At 42.0% G+C, this 23,007-nt stretch overlaps 1 protein-coding gene across 5 annotated transcripts in view; it reads left to right on the forward strand.

Moving 5' to 3' along the window:
• Positions 1-23,007, forward strand: part of Adamts16 (ADAM metallopeptidase with thrombospondin type 1 motif, 16) — a 130,054-nt gene that overhangs the window by 63,093 nt on the left and 43,954 nt on the right. For 4 of the 5 annotated variants that reach the window (NM_001372015.2, XM_039110074.2, XM_039110071.2 and 1 more), the window contains 7 exon segments: positions 6,011-6,164; positions 8,166-8,261; positions 12,027-12,175; positions 13,162-13,334; positions 15,041-15,171; positions 16,676-16,799; positions 17,350-17,594. In NM_001372015.2, the coding sequence (NP_001358944.1) occupies positions 6,011-6,164; positions 8,166-8,261; positions 12,027-12,175; positions 13,162-13,334; positions 15,041-15,171; positions 16,676-16,799; positions 17,350-17,594 (1,072 nt within the window). 5 annotated transcript variants of the gene reach the window in all.

The raw sequence follows: 23,007 nt of genomic DNA on the forward strand, positions 1-23,007 counted from the left end.
TTATAACACTCAGCTAGCTGCTGCCATTTAAAACAGGCTGCTCTGAGCAAGACTGAGAGCAACATTGATTGGCCTTGTGGTCAGCCCTCATCTGGACTTTCCTAGCCTCGTTCCCTCTACTGAGAGTTTTCTGCGATCACTGCAACACACTGGGAGTGGTTGGGGTGTGTTTAGCTCTTTCTTGCAGCTGTTCTTTTTATTCCAGTGTGAGTGAAACTTTCAGGAGTAAGGAAGAGTTTGTCCTTTAGAGTGGCTCCGCTCTTACTTGTATTAGCAGGAGGGATTCGGGTTTACTCAAAATACTTCCCTAATTTTCTGGCTCTTGTCCCCAATTTTACAAAGCTCTCTTTCACTTCTATGTTTATGAGACAAACGTATCAACATCTTTAGAAGTTTAAATCATCATCTGATGGCTTAGAAAATTTGAGTATGTACTAAGAGCTCGAGTCTTGAAAGAGGCCAAAGGAAGGTAATGAAAATTCATGGTAAAGAAACTGCCGCCCAGTCACAGAAAAATAGTTTGAGAACATTGGATGTGCTCTGTAATCTTGAAGTCAGAATATTGTCCTCAAACTATTAAAATTCAACAATCAAAATCCAGTTTTGTTCACCAATACTGAAAGAGGAAAAATAGACGTTGAAGCATCTGGTTTTATGGTAATCAATAAAACAGTTAATCAATGATTTTTTAAACAAAACTATATTCAGTAACTTTACTAATTTCTCTAGCTATTTTACTTATAAATAAATACGTAATATTTTATGCTGTTATTTCTTAATGTCAAACTGTACAGAGATTCATTTAAACCAAAACCAGGATTTCAAATCGGACAGTCTCCCATGTGTGAAACATTGCATTTTCAGCCGTAAGGAATATGAGGCTGCCTGCCTTGCCTGTCTGCTTGCTGGCTCCCTGATTTCCAATCCTCCAAATAGCGTTCTGTCTTCCACCATTGGGACACACTCCCAGCCATGAGTAAGAAGCTGCTGCTGTCCTCCAGCAGCCCAGTGTGTGGGAAATGGAAAAACATGTATGAAAGGAGCCTGATGGGGCTGGGTGGCCAGCACAGCTTTTCTCCATTCTCAGGAGAGAAAGACAGATACTTATTTGGAAAATTTGCCCAGTGAAGTCATGTGTCATTTCCCATTAACACACACAAGGCTCTTCAGTTACTCATGTCTCAGTCGGGCCCATGACCCAGGGCCTGCTGTTCAGTTACTCATGTCTGCACCCAGGAGTCAGTGACCTGGAGGGACTCTCGTCTGCTGTGATGCATTTCACAACAGGGACTCATCTTCAGGTTATTCTTTTTCCCCACTTAGAATCCTGTCCTATAGAGGGCGCCAGTGTCAGTCTGTGAGTTTCGTGCGCTATGAATGGAAAAGGGACCACCTTGAGGGACTTTTAGACGCAAGAAGTCATGAAACCCCCTGTCATACTCGGTGCTACATGATGGGCAAGAAAATGGGATCCCACTGAGACACGATTGGGATGATTTCCATTTTCATTATATCCAGATGCTGTCCAGAGTTCATGTTGAGGAATACCAGCCATGGCTGACATTCACGCTGATGATACAAAATGAAACAACAGGGCCCACCATATAGGGACAGGAATATAGAGGGATAAGAGTTATCGGGAAGCATGGTCCTCACTGTCCTGGAGCTCTTCCTTCCTTCCTTCCTTTCTTCCTTCCTTCCTTCCTTCCTTCCTTTCTTTCTTTCTTTCTTAAGATTTATTTTATTCATATGAGTGTGTCTTCAGACACACAAGAAGAAGGCATCGGATCCCATTACAGATGGTTGTGAGCCACCATGTGGTTGCTGGGAATTGAACTCAGGACCTCAGGAAGAGCAGTCAGTGCTCTTAACTGCTGAGCACAGCCAGAATACAGCAAATACATAGGTGAATGTCAGCAGCAAACCACTGAACTGAGAATGGGACTCCCGTTGAAGGAATCTTAGAAAGGACTGAAAGAGCTTGAAGGGGCTGGAGACCCCATATGAACAACAATTCCAACCAACCAGAGCCTCCAGGACTAAGCCACTACCCAAAGACTATACATGGACTGACCCTGGGCTCCAACCTCATAGGTAGCAATGAGCCTAGTAAGAGCACCAGTGGAAGGGGAAGCCCTTGATCCTGCCAAGACTGAATCCCCAGTGAACATGATTGTTGGTGGGGAGGGTGGTAATGGGGGGAGGATGGGGAGAGGAACACCCATACAGAAGGGGATGCGGAGGGGTTAGGGGATGTTGGCCCGGAAACTGGGAAGGGGAATAACAATCGAAATGTAAATAAGAAATACTCAAGTTAATAAAGATAAAAAAAAAGTTATTGGGCAGAGCAACATTTATCTGAACTCACCTCTTGAAAGCATCTGTGTTAGCATGTTGTATGTTTTATGAGACCCCACTTCCTTTCTTGGAATAAAGTGCTATGATTAAGTTCAACAGTACCAAGCTCTTTATAGTATATGATGCAGTCATTAGGACAGTGAAGGATTTCTGAGATAGCCTCAACCTCTCTGGTCTCAACAATTGTTTTCATGTTACTTCTGGTGTAGCACACAGACAGACAGTGATGATGTGAATCACTCTGTTTCCTATGGTGGTCAATGCCTGTAACTTGTCTCAGGTGAGGCTACAGAGCCTTGACATCGACACCTCAGTCTTCTCTAGCTGATACCTCACCAGCAATGGCCAGTCTTCAAACACAGAATTCTGGGGGTTACTTTTTCTCATCTTTTTAACTTGTTGTGAAATGACGCATGAGATACATGAATGAGAGATTCATTGTCGTAACACAGACACTGAATTAGTTCATTCATTTTTACTGTATGAATGTATAACTTCTAACAGTGATAAAAAAGGACCATTTTATGTAATAGTCCATTATTTTGCACTGGGTTTTATGAAATGTTTAAAAGTTAGCTGACAATGTAAGACTGATAGATCTTTCAAGCCTCTACTCTGTCTCATCTGTACATCTGAGCTCCTGTGAAAATGGCAGGAGGTTAACATCCATAAGTTTGTAGCAAATCATGAAATCAGAAAAGCTATTGAAAATATCTATATTATTTTGTATGTGGATATCTGGTTACTCAAGCTTCATCTGTCAAAGAGTAGTTCAGGACATCTGTATGGGACTCTGTGCTGGACCATTTGGTCCCACTGTTGGAGTTATCTGTTCTTTTGGCACTATAACCTTTTTATTATTGTGAGTTTCTACAAAGCCCTAAAATTGGGAGGTATGATCCTCCAGCTTTCTTCTTATCCTTAAATTTTGCGCAAATTATTGCGGATCTCTTTATTCGTCATATAAATTGGAGAGCCAGTACTCATAGCCATAAAATGACTTGTTTGAATTCTTGTAATCACACTAAAGCTACAGCTCAAGATTATAATGGACAGACACCAACTCCACACTACTGGTTCTGCTCCTCTTTAAGGGCATTGGGTGTTCCCCATTCATTCAGTTCAGACTTCCGATTCGTTTTTGAAGCCTCAACATAAATGACACTATACTTGTAATTTGAGTTTACTTTTCCTTGCTGGTTTGTATAAAGCAATTGATTTGTGTATTAGCCTTTTGTGTTGCAGCTTTCCTAATACACTTATTATTTCCAGGAGGAGTCCTTCGTACTTCCAGATTTTCTCCATAGACAGCCATCTGCACACATAGGCAGATGTGTTTTCCTATCTGTTGCCCTCATTGTGGACTTGGCTGGGACATGTAGGACAGTGCCGTCAATGACCAATGAGACTGGTCTGAATGGGAAAGTTTCATCTTTTGCAGGACCAATTGTGAATTTAGCATTGAAGTTGTGTTTTATTAAGTTCAAGAGATTTTCTTCTCCTAGTTTGCTAGGAATGGGTGTTGGAGTTTACTGCTTTTTCCTGCAGCTGTTGATGAGGTTATGTGATATTGACAAAGTAGATTATGCAACTGACTTTAAAAACTTTTCAGTTGTTATTTTATATTATGTGTATGGGTGTTAGGCCTGCATGTGAGTGTCTGTACCATATGAATGCCCAATACACACAGAGGCCAAAAGAAAAAAATGTTAGAGTTCATGGAGCTGGAGTTCCAGACAGTTGTGAACCACAATATGGATGCTGGAAATTAAACCCAGGTCCTATAGAAAAGCAGATAATGCTCTTAAGGACTAAGCCATCTCTCCAGGATGCCCTCTAACTGACTTTTGAATGTTGAACTAGGAGAACTAGGACTGAGCCCACATCACTGTGCTGTGTCCTATATTTTTGAAGCTAGGATTAAGATTATTTGGGGGGCTGGGGATTTAGCTCAGTGGTAGAGCGCTTACCTAGGAAGCACAAGGCCCTGGGTTCGGTCCCCAGCTCCGAAAAAAAGAACCAAAAAAAAAAAGATTATTTGGTTGTAATATGTAATTTATTTTATATATTTTTGGATTCTTCACTAATGTTTTGATAAAGACTTTTGCAATCATCTTTATGGTAGATTTTGGTTTGTAATTTTTCTCTATCTTCCTCTGGATTTGGTTTGGGGTAGTGCTGATCTCAGACTTGGTTTTATCCCCATCTTCTGATGAGACTGCCGGAAACCACTATGCTTTACCCCACTGTGTTTGGAGGAACCTTTAGGACCATGCACTCCTTTTGATTCATACTAGCGATCTACACGGTGTGAGATCTGAAAGTAACATCGTGGGAGGTACAGCCAATGATTGCCTAGTCAGTTTAGATAACATTTAAAGCTTGTAGGATTCAGTTTGTCATTTGGGATTAACACGATGTTTAGAGAGATGTGCGCTGTGACAACTTATAGGAAGGATATATTAGCTACATGCAAGCATAAGACTATTAAATGCTCACCACAAATGCACAAATTATACCCAAAAACATACCAGGCATATACCTGTATAGCAGGGAATTTTAATTAAATTTTGTTGCCACGATGATTCACCTGAGAAAGGTGCTCTGAGTTCACAGTTACAGAGATTTCAGCTATGAATTACTAGTTTAGGGCATGAGGCAAAGGCAAATTATCTTGATGTAGTGTGTTTTAAAAGAGGAACCTCACTTCACAATGGCCAAAAAGCAGAGATAGAGAAGGAGGAAGAGTGGGGATAATGAGCTATTCCTTCCCTCCTTCAACTATACCTCACTTCACCATATCCCAGGGAAGCTCGTCAGTGTGTTAGTCAATGGACTCAGAGGCCATCCACTTCCCAGCAAGCCCAATGGCTGGGGATCAAATTTGAACCTATGAGCCTCTTGAGGGGAAACTTCATACCCAACCCCTTAGAGATTCTGTGTTTGTTGACAAAAGAATCAATGATTGAACTCTAATGACCTACCAGTGAGGTTTAGCATGATTTAATCCCTTCTGAACTTGGAAGTCTACTAAGCACGGATAATGGCTACTGGACATTCAGTCCTTGAAGAGGAAGCTGTAGATGCTGTGCGTGTATCCCTCAGCCTGGAAGTGGGGGAAGAGAAGAGGATAAGGGGAGGGAGGAAAAGAAAAGAGGGAGGGAGGGGTAAAGGATAAGGGGGAAGGGAAGGGAATGAAAGAAGGGAAGGGAAAGGAGGGAGAGAGGGAAAGAGAAGGGAAGAGGAGGGGAGGGAGGGAGGGAATTGCCGTATTTGAGATAGTTTGATTAAGGTTTGATTTCATGGCAATTTCCATAGTCTGCCTGTGTCTGGCAAGACTGTTATAAATACTTCTGTGGGGGAGCCCTCGCGTCAGACATCTGCTTGCAATTATTCAGCTTCATTCTCCTTGATGAATGATAAGCTTGAGGTTTCTAATGGAGAGCAATTTGTCTTAGATAGGTAAAACGTTTTGTGAATAATTTCAGAAAAAGTAGCTTCTGTATTTAAATTTAACCAAGAAAGATATGGTACTGAGCCTCGGGGGGCAAATAAGCTTCTCTCTAAACAAAATCTGTCATCGAATTGCACGAGAAAGGATACACAATTGGTGGTGTATCCCTTGGTAACTAACTCATCCTGTTTTCTTCAGCACCGCCCAAGCAATATGCCTTGCTGACCAGCCGAAGCCTGTGAAAGAGTACAAGTACCCGGAAAAGCTGCCAGGACAGTTATACGATGCAAATACACAGTGCAAGTGGCAGTTTGGAGAGAAAGCCAAGCTTTGCATGCTGGACTTCAGAAAGGCAAGTGGTTAGTTACCGCCACATGCTCACTACACTGTGATTCATAAAACCATTCTGTTTAGTGTAACTGACAGTGATGTATTCCACATTTATTGGGCACCTACCAAACGTCAAATCCTATCTGCCGGGACTGGCCCAGGGTAACAGGAAACACATGCTTTCCTGGCAGAGCAGATGATGGGAGATACTGTTGTGGGTATCAGCTTCCATTTGGGAGTTCACTTGACTTGTTAGGTCAGATCTTTCTTTCTGATTTATCACGTGGGAGTGAGTGCAGTAATAACGTTTAGTTGGTTTAAGTTGGCAAATTAATACCCTGCGTTTTTCAGATAATATTAAGAAAACAATGTTCCCCACCCCCATTCCACCAGGATCACAGTCTACTGGAAGGCAGCAGTACATCATGGGGCTTCTGACTATTGACTTTCCCATGTAAAGTATTTATAGAGCAGTTCCTCACAAAGGTGATGTCTCTGTAGCCCTCAGGATGTCTCTTTGGTGATTTCCCACATAAATCCTTCACAGAGCATAGATCCACACACTGGCTAGACAGGGAGCATCCAGATTAGGAATTTGCTCTACATAAAACCACAAGAAAAACTTCTCATAAATCAATGGAAGTAACTAGTTTTGAGGTTCCTTTTATTCTGGTTTATAATGAAATCGAGAATAAAATAGAAAAAGTGCATACAGTCTTCCAGAAATCCCTCAACGCTTCAGGAGTGATTGAAGTGCTCCTGCCTCACCGCTGCTTTCCAGCACAACCATCTTCTAAACTCAGTCAGGTTTCTTCTAAGGCCAGTTGCCCTTTCGTGGGAAATAACTAGAATTTTTCCTATGTTATTCTTATATATGGTAAGGGAAAAAACTTATAAAACTAAAGTTTTTGTTTAAAGATTAGACTTTCCAGGCTGTACTTCTGGTCTCTATACTATCTGCTTTGTGACATTGAACCACGCCATCACTGGTATCCCAACACTATAATAAAATATAAACAATATCAAGCTAAGTATAGGCTATTTGTTTATTATTGATGAAATGATTTCATGGAGTGAAATTAAATCATTTTAAAACCTATCTATTCTACAGAACACGCTTTGCTATTAGTGTCCCAAATGAGGTGCTGCTAGCTTATACACCCTGCAGATGTCGGCTCTGACCGTATCTTCTCTTCACCAAATAACTCCTTTGTCTGATAGTATTGCTTATGTCTTTATCCCCATGTTGCCATCTGGTTCACAGTTCAATAGAGGTGTAGAACCTTTGAATTACATTGTCCCTCTTAGTTCTATTTCTGCCAGCACCTGCTTTGTCTAACCAGAGACTCTGCATGTAGGTACATATATAGTTAGAATTCTGTGTCCCCTTGACTCCTAAAAGGATGGATTAGTGAATGGGTCAATAGTTTCATGGATAGGTGGATGTATGCATAATATACATGGTGTATAGATTAATAGACATCCAACAATATCTTGATCGTTGTTAATTCAAAAATTGAGGAGTAGATACAGTAATAAGTAACTATGGTCTTAGATACTTGGGGAACTGAAGTAGAACGATCACTTGATCCTGGGCATTCAAAGACAGCTTGAATAACAATAAGACTCTAACTCTAAATATAAAGGAATCAGTAAGAAATGAATAAAAATTAATTTTCACATGTGAGGAAATAAATGGAACTAGAGTTGGAGAGGAAGATATGACCAAACAATATTTCATGTTTTAAATGACATTCATGGATTTTCTTTATGCCTAGATTACGCCTATCTTACCTTTTGGTTTAGAACATATGATTTGCATATTTCACGGTTGAATAAATACAAATAGTAAAATTCCATGGATGGAATTCAGAGGGGCCAGAGTTCAGGTTTTTGGGTGTCTTCCTGAGTTTCCTTCCGTGTGGCTGAGGGGTCATTCACTGGTTCCCAGTTGCTGATAGGTGTGGGATTTGATCACAGATGTGTAGAATATTTGTAATAGTAATGGCTTCTCTTCCTTTAGGACATCTGTAAGGCCTTGTGGTGCCATCGGATTGGAAGGAAATGTGAGACTAAGTTCATGCCAGCAGCAGAGGGTACACTGTGTGGGCAGGACATGGTAAGATGCTGACTCCTTCAGAGTTCTCTACCCCAACCTCAGTCTTGCAACCCACACACCACACTCCTCTTACACCGGTGTTTGAAAACCAGCATTTCTCATACATGTGCACACCTACATCCTTGCTAAAACACCCTGACTCTTCTATGCTCGTATCACTATTAATAAGCTATCACAACAGAATTGGTAGAATGAGCAGTCAGGCAGTAGTGAATGATTGGCTGTGTGTTGTAAAGTGAGAGACAAATCAATCGCCCAATTCCCACTGACCAATGAAGAGCAAGTGTCACCGCTGCTTAGGACTCAAAGACTATTGGTGAAATAGGAATGTACTCTACCCAAGTAATAACTTATGGTTTTCGTTTGCTATGTAGTGTACCTTTTTATGATACTAATGGAGCAAAAGAGAAATGTGCACTTAAGCTTGGTGCTTAGCCACCAAGCTTGAATTCCCGGTTGTATCGCAGGCCAAGTACATGTAAATCTGACGTCAGGCACAAAGCCAAAGCCCACATTCAGACTGAAGCCACTAAGAAAGAGGGAGCTTCCCTGAGACCAGCATGCAACAACCACTCAGTCTGACCATCGTGTTACCTCTGCAGCCGACTTCCTCATTGCAAGTGAGATTCATGACTGACAGTTACATTCTAGTGGTGAAAGTAGCTCAACTGACTCACAGTGAAAGCCTAACAAAAAGCTTTTAGTTTCCTGAAAGAGACCCTGGGTAAAAAGAAGCACTGGCTTTGGAATCTCTAATCGTCAGAGAACACTGGGTAATAATGTTCCCAAATATTCAGGCACAGGCCACCACACTAAACAAGACATCGCCTATTTTCAATTTTTGAACTTGACCAGGACTTGGCACGTATTCAGGAGTCCCAAGCTCTGCAGCAAGATGGCCCACAGGCACTGGGTAATGCTGTGCTGCTCCCGTGAAGCAAGCTTCTTCCTTTGTACACAGGCCTGGCCTTTGCTTACCTGTTCAGGAACTCAGATCTCCTGTCATCTTCAAAGCAAGCTTGTCTACCTAAGAATATTCTCAAGTTAGTCAACTTGCTAATCCTGGCTTCTGTGTTTGCCATTACCTGTGTTAGTAAAACCTTTGGACAGGTGGTTTTAAAAGTGAACAGATTGAGCAGCAAGCATACCAGACCTCTTCTGCCCAGCAGAGGCTCTCCTCCACAGGCATACACCTGAGCCTTACTCTGGCCTCTCCATCTTGTGTTTCCCCTGAGGGTGGGGCTGTTTGAGACTAGGAGACCTGTTCCTACCCAGCTACAGAAGCCTCAGTGAGCAGAGGTGTCTGCTAGCACTTTGTATTGTCACGTGCGGTGAGAGCAGAGGCTGATACAAGAAATAGAATTTTTTCCTTATAGAGAAAACACAAAGACTTATGTGGATAAGATTTTCAAAATGATTTGCTTTGTGTGTATTTTACTTAAGATGTAATTCATACCTTTCTCCCTTTACTTTCCTCCCTCCAGCCCCCTTACAGTATTCTCCCCCAACTCCTTCTGTGTCTCCTTTGCTCGCAGATAACCTCATATATACATATATATATATGAACAATAATAATTACGTATCAATAATATATATGCACAAATATATAACTACAACCTGCCGAGGTAATTTTTACTGTTTGTGTGCAATCATGTGCATATTGTTTCAGGGCCAACCACTCTTTACTGGACAACCAATAAGAGGCCACTTCCCTGGGCGAGTCTAACTCGCTTTCCCAGCAGTTGTCAGTTGTCTGTAGTTCCTTATCTAGAGGTTGGACCACGTGTCCCCCTTCCACATTCTCATGTGTATGGATATTATCATTGTTCAGATAATGGTTATGCCACCATTTCTATGAGAGACTATTACACAGTGGACTTTCTGGCATTCCAAATGGTATACCCTTTTTGCTCCCTCTTCTGAGACATTCCCTGAGCCGTAGATGCAAGAGCTGTGACATGGGCATATCCATTGGGCCTCGGCCCTGTAATTGATTGATCTCTGCATTATGCCTGGTTGTACGCATCTGTGATGGTTTCCATTTTCTCTAAAGAGAAGCTTCTTTGATGAAGAGTGATGACTATACGTATCTATGGGTATAAAGATGGGGTTTAGAATGCAGTTAGGAGTGTGCTGTAGTAGTGGATTCTCTTCCAAGACCTCATAGCCCCAGGCACTTTTCTAGGCTTCTAATACTACGTGTCTTTCTTCCTGTTGGGAGAGGCTTAAGTCCAGTTAGACAGCTGTTGGTTAACACCAACAAGTATGGCACCTAATATCTTGCCTTCTTGGCCTTTTGTTGTGGTTAATAGTTGTCACAGCTGGGTAAGACTGTTTACTTTCCTCCCCTAGCATCCCAAATAAGATCATCTTGTACCATGGAATCTAGACTAACTTTCAGGCCAGATACAGCTCGAATAATCAAAATCCTGTTTCCTAGGCATGTAGTGTCTTCAGCAACAGGGGATCATGTTGATTTGAGAGTCAATCAGTGGCAGCTGCTATATTTTGTATTATTTTGAAAGTCACTTGGAGTATGTGACTGACCATTCTGGATGGGATTTTTAGTGCCTGGTACTAAGGTTTTTGTTAGTCCATGGTTTTATGGGAAGTATTGTCAGGTTTAATGGCATAACATCCTTCAAGCTACACACACACATACATGCACATTCATACATATACAAACACATATACACACATAGACACATAGACAAATACACACACACACATACACATACATACACACATACACACACTATGTATGTGTGTACATGCATATATTCATATTTGTTGTGTATAATTTTAGGTAAATAGAACATAATATGAGTCCTTGAGGCTTCATCAAACAACCTTGGATTATTTGTCCCTCTTTGCTTCTTCTCATTCTCTATCAACCTCCCTCCTCCCTGTCTGTTTTGAGCCCCCGTCTCCATCTGTCCATTTCCTGCTTCATGTCTCGTGTACCCTGCTATTCCTGCATATTTATGGAAAGCACATCCATGGATCCATGATAGTCAGATGTCAGTAGTTGGTTTGACAGGTTTTACCCCATCCACCCGTAATCGGCAATTGAGATGGCGTCATTTCCGTTTTTCAGAAGTAGCATTGCTTTCTGTCAGGACCCAGGTCTTGGCTCAAACCCTAGAGACAGCCCCTTTGTGTGCACCTACTGCCCATAAACCAAGCTCTGCTTATTTAACACAAACAGAACCAGGGAAGGCGTTTGTCTTCCCGATCCTCAATGGAAAAGCTTCATCATCGCGTTTAAGGTTATACTTTGAGCCTAGGTGTTCGGGAGTAAAATCCAGGTGCTGGCCAGATATGACAGGGTGCTGAGTCCCAGTTCTCCCTAGCTAGGCTCTTCTACTCGAGACTCTCTTCTACTCGAGACTCTCTTCAAAATGCAAGTTGAGAAAAGAACCTTGTTGGTGGAAGTCAGGGGTCATGATTTCAGAGACAATCCACCAGACAGATGTTCAGGCAAATATTTGAGTTGTGTCTGCCCTCCTCTGGGAGGTCAGGCTTCTGTGATGACTGATCCATGTGTCTTTTGTTTGCAAGCATTCATCAGGTGCTGCTGCATTTGGAAAGGTAAATAAAGAAACACTAAGTTGTCTTTAGTACATGCCACTTGAGTGCAGATAATCCAGTGTTTGCATATTTTACAAGATCCACCCCCACCCTTGGTATTACAAAAGGAATGAAATGAATCCACCTATGCAGGACTCACATAAATTACTTTTAATTTATATTTAAAATGTTTAGTGGTGTCGTGGAGGACAGTGTGTGAAGTACGGTGACGAAGGCCCCAAGCCTACTCACGGCCATTGGTCAGATTGGTCCCCTTGGTCCCCCTGTTCCCGGACCTGTGGGGGAGGAGTCTCTCACAGAGACCGTCTCTGTACCAATCCCAGGTAGGTTCATGATCTGCTTCCTTATGAATGAACCCAAGCTTGCTAATACCAGCACTTACAAACGTCTATAGGGAACACTAGGAAGGGAATTTCACTCCATTCCCTAAACGTTTCTCTCCCTTTCATGTGGTTGATGATGCTTACTGCTTCCTGGCAACCAGTAAAAGATAACTAAGCCATCAGGGCAGTGGCAAAACTAGCTTCTAACTCTATGGCTTAACATAGTATGATGCTATTCAATTCTCTAATTATTTTTGTAAGGAAGTGGAGTCTGAATGAATGTCTCCAATAAGAATGACTCTTTTATGCAAAAAAAACAAATATTATTGCTTTTCCATCAAATATATTATTCACTTTTACAGCAGGCAGCCTAATTTCAACAACTAGACTGGGAGAGACAGTTACCTAGCTTGGGAAGTAAAGTGCACTCAGGCTCCTTTCAGAAATAAGTTATGTTACTCTGTTGCACTTATCTGCAAAGCACAAAGCCCAAAGTCAACGTTTGCTCCACAGTCCTCTTGTACACCCACCCAGGCTCATGGAGATTCTCCAGAAACCAGCAGGCTCATGGGCTGTTGGGTGATGCTCTGACTTGACTCACAGGTCTGATGTTCTGGCCTTGTCACAAGGAGTCTGGTAGTAGAAAGAAGACGATGTTGGCTTTCTACCTCAGTATCTCATTCTAACCAGGGCATCTTAGAAAGTCACCATCTTTCTCAGTAGCAACCCTCCAAGCCCTCTGTAGGGTGTGAGGGGCAGCTCACTTTCCTACCTTTCCAGAGAATGCTGGAGAACAAGGAACAAGTATAGACAAGCCTGAACCTTGAACTCTACCCTACCCTCCAGCATCAGGACCATGGCACTCAGGATGGACTCAGGAAGATACCTCCCTTCAGTGCCCACTCTAGTTACTATTAGCAGCTGTGTCGCCCCAGTGACCATAATATCCAGGAAGAGCTGATCTCTGGCTGTGTTATCCATTCCAGACCATCTCATGGAGGGAAGTTTTGCCAGGGTTCCGCACGCACTCTGAAGCTTTGCAACAGTCAGAAATGCCCTCTGGACAGTGTGGGCTTCCGTGCTGCCCAGTGTGCTGAGTACAACAGCAAGCGTTTCCGAGGGTGGCTCTACAAGTGGACGCCTTACACCCAAGTGGAAGGTAAGTTTCTAGGCCTGCTCTCTAGGGTGCCCCGGGCTATGTGACCTGCTTGGAACGCATCGTATGTCTAGCACTGCCATGTTGCAAAGGGCAGATAATGTAGATCTAGGAGCCCAGGAGAACATGCTTCTTTGCTGGGAGTGGCTTGATCTGGCCTGCCCCACTGTCATGGCCTCCTACCAATATTTCACATGTAAGTCAACAGGCTAGATTTGTTGAATGGGTAGTTATTTAAAAAAATAAGAATGACAGGAGTTGCTGCTGGTATTGCCATAATTGCATGGCCCACTGCAAGCTTAAATATTAAAAGCTAAATGAAAAATTTACTATGCTTTATTTAAAAATGAATAAATTTCTAAATATACTATATCAGTGAAGTCTTATTCTCTAACTATACAATAAGAAATGTATGCACAGAGTGAGTTAAATTTACACTTACCAGATGGAGAAAGTGAGTAAGTATTAAGATATATATAGCAGCTAAAATTATAAAAGTGTTGATTTCAAGAGGCATGATTTGGGGTACATTTAAAGAAAACATAATGTTCTCATTGTTTGGAACATTGTATTGGAACTGAGAAGTCTGGCCAGGCTAGTGGCAGAGGTCCTGGGGAAATACAAAGCTAAGACAGTCCATCTGGATGTGCGTCCTTCATTTCAGTACATATACGCCCATGGTGGACCTTTGAAATTACTGAACCCTAGGTAGGGAGTGGCCAGCATTTCATACAAAGTAGATTTGGTTTGGTTTTTCTGCATAAACTGTAAAACTGGTGCCCACAGTAAGCATAGCACTGGGCCAGAAGAAAAGCCTGTGGGGTATGACAGAAACAGAACTTAGCTGTGACAGGAGGGTGGCGTGTGTGCTTTCCCTAACTTTGCTACACTGTGGCATAATCATATTAAGCACATGCACAAGAATCTGTGAGTGAGTCTCAGCCTGAGAAAGTGCCCCAGACAGTGAGGCTTTTCCAGATTCAGCGTTTCCAGTTTTATCCAGAGAGAAGACAGAGGGTCCCTGCAAATGCTTCAGTTGTCTCTAGGAACGGTGAGGCCCTGCAGCATAAGGGAGCTCTGATCCCTGGGGCCTTGTACACCAATGTTCCTACAGAACACATTGAGCCCTGGACACTGTAGTTAACATTTCTTCTACCATTTAAAAACACTGTTTAATACTTACCATGTATAATCATGAGAACTTTACATAGCGTTAGATAGAAAACACTACCGATCATTATATATTCCTGTAACTCAGCCTTTATATAGTAGATCATAAACACTGTAGTCCAGTCAACAAATGCTCATTAATACCTACTATGTACCAACAACTACATAAAGGAATATTAGACAACAGGCACTAGAAAAAATAAGAGTGAAACATTAAGTAACATCAACAACAACAATAATAATAATTTGAAGTGTTTTACCAATAATTACATTAAAATTTCTTTACAAGGTCCTTAATGGTGGCACACACCAGAGGCAGGTAGATCTCTATGAGTTCAAGGACAGCCTGGTATACTAGCATATTCCAGGCAAGACAGGGAAACAGTGAGGCTCTTAAAAACAAAATGTCTTTGAAATGTGTTATTGTGTGGGATTTATTTTAGGGGGTAGACAACCAAAGAAGATCTGAACCACAGAGCGAAAATCACCGAGCTTAAGTGTCTTTCTTATTTGTGTTTGTGTGTGTATTTCTTTTTAAGATCAGGACTTATGCAAACTCTACTGTATCGCAGAAGGATTTGATTTCTTCTTTTCTTTGTCAAATAAAGTCAAAGATGGGACTCCATGCTCGGAGGATAGCCGTAATGTTTGTATAGATGGGATGTGTGAGGTAATAATGATCGCTTATTCATTCAACAAACGTCTCCAGACAGTCTGCTTTGTGCCAGGCATCCTGTGAGGGCTAGAAAGCGAGACATATGAGAGGAGTCCTTCCCCTCCAAGTCCCAGCCCAGGGGGAGAAAGCCAGAAGAGCTCATGTTGATGGCACTGCTTTGTGATTGAGGTGTGTACAGAGCATGAGCAGAGGGGAGAGCTGATTCTCAGACGTGGGTCTAGAGCATTTGTGGGCACCAAGGAGGAGGGAGCATCCACACCTGAGCTCTATCTCTTAAGGGTGCACTGGAACAAGGGTGCCGGGAGGAGAGCACGGTGGTTTTGGCAAGCCAGTAGGGTGCTCAAAAGGCAGCTGTGCTCTTGGGGTGCTGAATGGATGAAGACATGAACAAGAACTCATTCAGGGGACCACTGCTAGGTAGACTAGGAACTGGGTTTGGGAAGAGCAGACCTACAAGGGGCACAGTTTCTGGGCAGTGTTATAGTGAGTCAGTGAGGTCACTTCTCAGCTATCATAATGATCTCCACGTGATGGACAGTTCAGAGGAGCTGCAGCATGGCAGGGGATTTGAGCAACCACAATACCCCAAAGTCTGGGAAACCAACCCAAAATTCTATGAGAAATTTGGGAAACCTAAGTTCGTTTAGTGGTAAAATCTTCCTTGCACTCATGTATTCTGCTGGGTGGTCACTTTCTTCCTTCCACCTCAGGTAGAGATTTGCAGTATAATTAATGAGGTATAATTAATGAGTAATCTACTCATCATGGTCTCAAGCCCTGCAGGGAGCCATACCCATTAGCAGACTTGACACAGTCAACCATTCTACATTCACACACAATGGCATTACAATCTATGCCTGGCCCTGAGAATTTCCAGCAAGGGACAAAGACTACAGTTGCTTTGTTTCTGAGTGCATTTTATTCTCTCAGGTACCTTGATAGGAAATATGAAGAGAGCAAGAATTATAGAAATGGGGGTTGGGGATTTAGCTCAGTGGTAGAGCACTTGCCTAGCAAGCGCAAAGCCCTGGGTTCGGTCCCCAGCTCCGAAAAGAAGAAAAAAAAAGAATTATAGAAACGATAGCAAACGCCTAAAATTCTACAGCCTTGCATAGATCTAAGCTCTATAAATCATGATGAGAGAGTTTCTGTGCAGTGGCAACAAGTTCCAGTCACAAGCAGATCCTGTGTGAACACACTCACAGTCAGCTTACCAAGTCAGTCTGAGATGTACTCCAACACAGTCCTCCAGCTCTAACTGCCAGACCTGAGGAGGAATACTACACAGGACAGATAGCACATCACAAGAAAGAGATCCCGGTACACCAGGACCAGCCATGCTGTGCACATACCGGGATCCATCACCCATTTGTTAACTACCCCATGTTGGAAACTTGTTCGGCTGGAGTGGGAGGAAGATTTTGTCATGTGGTTGGTGATGTTGTCACATGTATCATCCTTTCTTTCATGAATGATTATGACCTCGTGGGTCCTCCAGAAGGTTGGCTGTGACAATGTCCTTGGATCGGATGCAACTGAGGACTCCTGTGGGGTCTGCCAGGGGAATAACTCAGACTGCGTCATGCATAGAGGACTCTACAGTAAGAATCACCCCACCAACCGTGAGTACCTCAGAATCGTGTACATCTGCACAAGGAGGGATTCAGCCAGAGATTTTGTTGGGAGGGGCTGAGGGAAAGGAAACAGAGGATGCTTAGAGGGATGAGGTCTTCCATGGAGGCTTTTTCTTTTTTCAATCTGTGGGTCAGACGACCCTTTCACAGGGGTTACCTAATTGGAAACCACTAATATCTATGTTATGTTCATGCAGTAGCAAAACTACAGTTATGAAGTAACAATGAAAGTGATTTTATGGTTGGGGGTCACCACAATGCAAGGAACTGTATTAAAGAGTCACAGCATTAGGAAAGTCAAGGACTACTGACCTGGAGCTTCTGTTTTTACCTAGAAGTGGATGTTAAGTCCTTAGAATTAAAGTGATCCTTAGCAAGACTGCACATTACATACAAGATTACTTCTGCAACCGATGAAAAAAGACGCCTATAGGTGTCAGTAGTAAAGCTAGAGGCAGATCTGTCAGTTCTAAACATGGACTCTCACATCCAATTGTGGAGAAGCTAGATGAACTAAATACTGCATTCCTCTATCCAGAGTACTACCACGTGGTAACCATTCCCTCTGGAGCTCGGAGCATTCACATCTATGAAACAAACATCTCTACCTCCTATATTTCTGTGCGCAATTCTGTCAAGAAATATTACCTGAATGGGCACTGGAGTGTGGACTGGCCAGGGCGATACAAGTTTTCAGGTACCACCTTCAACTACAGACGATCCTACAAGGAGCCTGAGAGTTTAACCTCCACTGGACCAACCAACGAAACACTGATTGTGGAGGTAGAGACCAGCTTTTGGTTCTGGGGCCAATGAACTGGATTTCCTGTGGGATTATTGTTGTGGTTTTAATTGGATGTATGCAGAACTGTAGCAACCAGAAACAGGAGCAAGCCATCCAGCAGGCTCAACATGACAGGAGACATTTTGCTATTGTCCACCATTGCTTGGTTTATGAAGCTGTACATGTACTACATGTGTTATCATCTCTGGGTCTTTATCAGTAGGTTTTATGAGTGATAGCTCTTTTATTTTAATAAATATTTTAGTTAACACACAGCTTATAGGCTTTGTTATCACATATTTGAACATGTGTGTCCTTGGGCGTTGTTGGTATTCATCCCCTCATTTGCCCTTTCTTGTCCCCCTCCCCTCATGCCACTCTCCAACCACATAGGCCCCCTTCTGATTTAAGGTCATGGTTGGATAGAGAGACAAAGATGATAGATAAATAGAAATGTATAGGTGGATATATAGGTAGATATGTGATGATGAGGATAGATTATAGACAGATGAAAGATAGATAGATAGATAAGATAGATAGATGGTAGATAGATAGTAGACAGATGATAGATAGATAGATGATAGATAGATAATAGATAGATAGATAAACCAACTGATAGACAGATGATAGATAATAGATAGATAGATAGATAGATAGATAGATAGATAGATAGATAGATAGATAGACAGACAGATAGATAGATAGATAGACAGACAGACGGATGATACCCAATTAGCAGAAGTCATATAAACGTGTGATTCTGTCTCTCCTCCTACTTCTGTGTCTTGATTCCCTTTTTTTCCATTTACTATAGTCATTCTGTCACCCTTGTCTACTTTTATGTCATACGTGCATTTGCATATGTGCACATATGTGCAAATCCCAGATCTGAGTGGAAACAGAAACATTTGCTGAGCTTACTTGCCTGTATTATGATCTCCAGTTCCATCCATTTCCCTCTAAGTAACATAATTTCATTTTTCTTTCTGCCTGAGCAAAGCTTATTTGAGTATGTGTACCACACAGTCCTTAGTCACTTGCCTGTGCATGGCTAGGGTTTTCCATGTCTTGGCCATTTAGATAGTGTTACAATAACAAGGGGTGCACATGCATCTCCGTGGTGAGCTGTTCTAGTTCCTTTTTCATGCATCAAGGAGGAGTGTAGCATGTGGTACTCTACTATTCATTCTCTGAGGAAACATTACATTGCTTTCTTTAGTGGCTAGCTCTATCAGCACTCCTCTTTCCCTATAGTCTTGACGACATTTATTAACTACCATGTCACTGTCACTTGATTTCTTAATGATTGACATTCTGACAAGAATGAGAAACTTAGAGAAGATTCAATTTGTAGTAAAGACTAAGGATGTTGGACTCATTTCTATGTTGGCTGGTTATTTGTGTATCTTGCTCTTGGTCAATTCCATTCATTTGCTCATTTATTGATTAGATAGTCTGCATCTTAGTAATTAACTTTATGGTACTTTACACATATTAGATATTAATCACTTATCTGGTGCATGTGATCAATGATTCTTCTTTCACCTTGTCTCCTCTGATGATACTGTGCTGTTTTATCTTTTAATTTATTTTTTTCGTAGACTATATTCTGGTTACAGTTTTCCCTCCCTCAATTCTTCCCAGATCTCCCCACCTCACCACACAGCAAATTCCATTCCTTTTCTTTCTCTGTCGTTAGAAAACAGCAATCTGACATAAACAACAATAGTAATGTGTTTGTTTTATCCTATTCTGTTTCGTTCATATTTTATCTCTATATATTTTTAATACTATGCAGTTCTATTTTTTCAGCTTTGATTATTTCTTGACCCACAGAGTCCTGTTTGAAGTGTTTACCTACAACTACATCATGAATAAAGTCTATGCTTCCCTCTCCTAGTTAAAGCCATTGATGAATTTTGTGGGGTTTTGTTTGTTCTTTGCTGGCTGGCTGGCTGGCTGGCTGGCTGCTGGCTGGCTGCTGGCTGGCTGGCTGGCTGCTGGCTGGCTGCTGGCTGGCTGGCTGGCTGGCTGCTGGCTGGCTGCTGGCTGGCTGGCTTGCTTAACAAGATGAAGGCTCTGAATCTAGTTTAATTGTTCTACACTTGGACATGCAGTTTCCCGAACATCACTGAAGATGCTGTCTTCTCTCCAGTGTATGCTTTGGAAACTGTGTTGAAATTCAGGATATTCTATCTGAAGGAGTTTATTTCATTCTTTATTTATTTCACTGGTCTCTAAGTCTATTTCTGACCTTTACCAAGCTGGTTTTGTTGCTATGGCTCTTTAGCATAAGCTGGAAAACTAGGTATTGTGATGCCGTCGGTGTTGTTCTTTCTGTGTGGATCTCACTGGCCATCCTGGATGCTTTGTGTTTCCAGACGAGTTTCAGAATTATTTCTCACATCTTTTGGAGAATGTCATTGAATTATGACAGGAATGGCATTGCGTCTGTAGATTGCTGTTGATGGTGTAGCCTTCCTCAGTGTACTAATTCAGTTAAAAGAACCATCAGTTCTTTATGCATTCTGGTTTCTTTTTCAGTTTCTTTATAAAGCATTCTGATGATTTCGGTATTTAGTCCTGTCCTTTCAGGTGTTATGGGTGGGATTATTTTCCCAACCTCTGTGTTGGTATATTTGCTGTTTGGAGAAAAACTTTGGATTCCTCTGTATATTTTCCATAATATAAGTTGGCTGCTGATTTCTTTTGTTTCTCGGATGGTGTTTCTGTAGGGTATCTATTTCGTCCCTATGATCCATGTGTACTATAATTCTGAACTTTCTTGCTTTTTTCTGTCTGAGTTTTATTTGTCAGTGTGTTTCCACACTGATGGAAAGCGTGGCAGTGAGGTTGCCCACTGTTACTGTAGCTGGGCTGATCAATGTCTATTTAAGCTTGCTTTATGAAGTTGTATTTATCAGTGTCTGTACCTGTGTATGTACGATTCCTATATTATCTTGACAGATCTTTTTTTTTATTAACTTGAGTATTTCTTATATACATTTCGAGTGTTATTCCCTTTCCCGGTTTCCGGGCAAACATCCCCCTCCCCCCTCCCCTTCCTTATGGGTGTTCCCCTCCCAACCCTCCCCCCATTGCCGCCCTCCCCCCATAGACTAGTTCACTGGGGGTTCAGTCTTAGCAGGACCCAGGGCTTCCCCTTCCACTGGTGCTCTTACTAGGATATTCATTGCTACCTATGGGGTCAGAGTCCAGGGTCAGTCCATGTATAGTCTTTAGGTAGTGGCTTAGTCCCTGGAAGCTCTGGTTGCTTGGCATTGTTGTACTTTTGGGGTCTCGAGCCCCTTCAAGCTCTTCCAGTTCTTTCTCTGATTCCTTCAATAGGGGACCTATTCTCAGTTCAGTGGTTTGCTGCTGGCATTCGCCTCTGTATTTGCTGTATTCTGGCTGTGTCTCTCAGGAGCGATCTACATCCGGCTCCTGTCCGTCTGCACTTCTTTGCTTCATCCATCTTGTCTAATTGGGTGGCTGTATATGTATGGGCCACATGTGGGGCAGGCTCTGAATGGGTGTTCCTTCAGTCTCTGTTTTAATCTTTGCCTCTCCCTTCCCTGCCAGGGGTATTCTTTTTCCTCATTTAAAGAAGGAGTGAAGCATTCACATTTTGATCATCCGTCTTGAGTTTCGTTTGTTCTAGGGATCTAGGGTAATTCAAGCATTTGGGCTAATAGCCACTTATCAATGACTGCATACCATGTATGTCTTTCTGTGAATGGGTTAGCTCACTCAGGATGATATTTTCCAGTTCCAACCATTTGCCTACGAATTTCATAAACTCGTTGTTTTTGATAGCTGAGTAATATTCCATTGTGTAGATGTACCACATTTTCTGTATCCATTCCTCTGTTGAAGGGCATCTGGGTTCTTTCCATTTTCTGGCTATTATAAATAAGGCTGCGATGAACATAGTGGAGCACGTGTCTCTTTTATATGTTGAGGCATCTTTTGGGTATATGCCCAAGAGAGGTATAGCTGGATCCTCAGGCAGTTCAATGTCCAATTTTCTGAGGAACCTCCAGACTGATTTCCAGAATGGTTTTACCAGTCTGCAATCCCACCAACAATGGAGGAGTGTTCCTCCTTCTCCACATCCTCGCCAGCATCTGCTGTCACCTGAGTTTTTGATCTTAGCCAATCGCACTGGTGTGAGGTGAAATCTCAGGGTTGTTTTGATTTGCATTTCCCTTATGACTAAAGATGTTGAACATTTCTTTAGGTGTTTCTCAGCCATTCGGCATTCCTCAGCTGTGAATTCTTTGTTTAGCTCTGAACCCCATTTTTTAATAGGGTTATTTGTTTCCCTGCGGTCTAACTTCTTGAGTTCTTTGTATATTTTGGATATAAGGCCTCTATCTGTTGTAGGATTGGTAAAGATCTTTTCCCAATCTGTTGGTTGCCGTTTTGTCCTAACCACAGTGTCCTTTGCCTTACAGAAGCTTTGCAGTTTTATGAGATCCCATTTGTCGATTCTTGATCTTAGAGCATAAGCCATTGGTGTTTTGTTCAGGAAATTTTTTCCAGTGCCCATGTGTTCCAGATGCTTCCCTAGTTTTTCTTCTATTAGTTTGAGTGTGTCTGGTTTGATGTAGAGGTCCTTGATCCACTTGGACTTAAGCTTTGTACAGGGTGATAAGCATGGATCGATCTGCATTCTTCTACATGTTGCCCTCCAGTTGAACCAGCACCATTTGCTGAAAATGCTATCTTTTTTCCATTGGATGGTTTTGGCTCCTTTGTCAAAAATCAAGTGCCCATAGGTGTGTGGGTTCATTTCTGGGTCTTCAATTCTATTCCATTGGTCTATCTGTCTGTCTCTGTACCAATACCATGCAGTTTTTATCACTATTGCTCTGTAATACTGCTTGAGTTCAGGGATAGTGATTCCCCCTGAAGTCCTTTTATTGTTGAGGATAGCTTTAGCTATCCTGGGTTTTTTGTTATTCCAGATGAATTTGCAAATTGTTCTGTCTAACTCTTTGAAGAATTGGATTGGTATTTTGATGGGGATTGCATTGAATCTGTAGATTGCTTTTGGTAAAATGGCCATTTTTACTATATTAATCCTGCCAATCCATGAGCATGGGAGATCTTTCCATCTTCTGAGGTCTTCTTCAATTTCTTTCCTCAGTGTCTTGAAGTTCTTATTGTACAGAACTTTTACTTGCTTGGTTAAAGTCACACCGAGGTACTTTATATTATTTGGGTCTATTATGAAGGGTGTCGTTTCCCTAATATCTTTCTCGGCTTGTTTCTCTTTTGTATAGAGGAAGGCAACTGATTTATTTGAGTTAATTTTATACCCAGCCACTTTGCTGAAGTTGTTTATCAGCTTTAGTAGTTCTCTGGTGGAACTTTTGGGATCACTTAAATATACTATCACGTCATCTG

The sequence above is a fragment of the Rattus norvegicus genome, chromosome 1 (assembly GCF_036323735.1).
Source record: "Rattus norvegicus strain BN/NHsdMcwi chromosome 1, GRCr8, whole genome shotgun sequence".
Taxonomy (NCBI): Eukaryota; Metazoa; Chordata; class Mammalia; order Rodentia; family Muridae; genus Rattus; species Rattus norvegicus.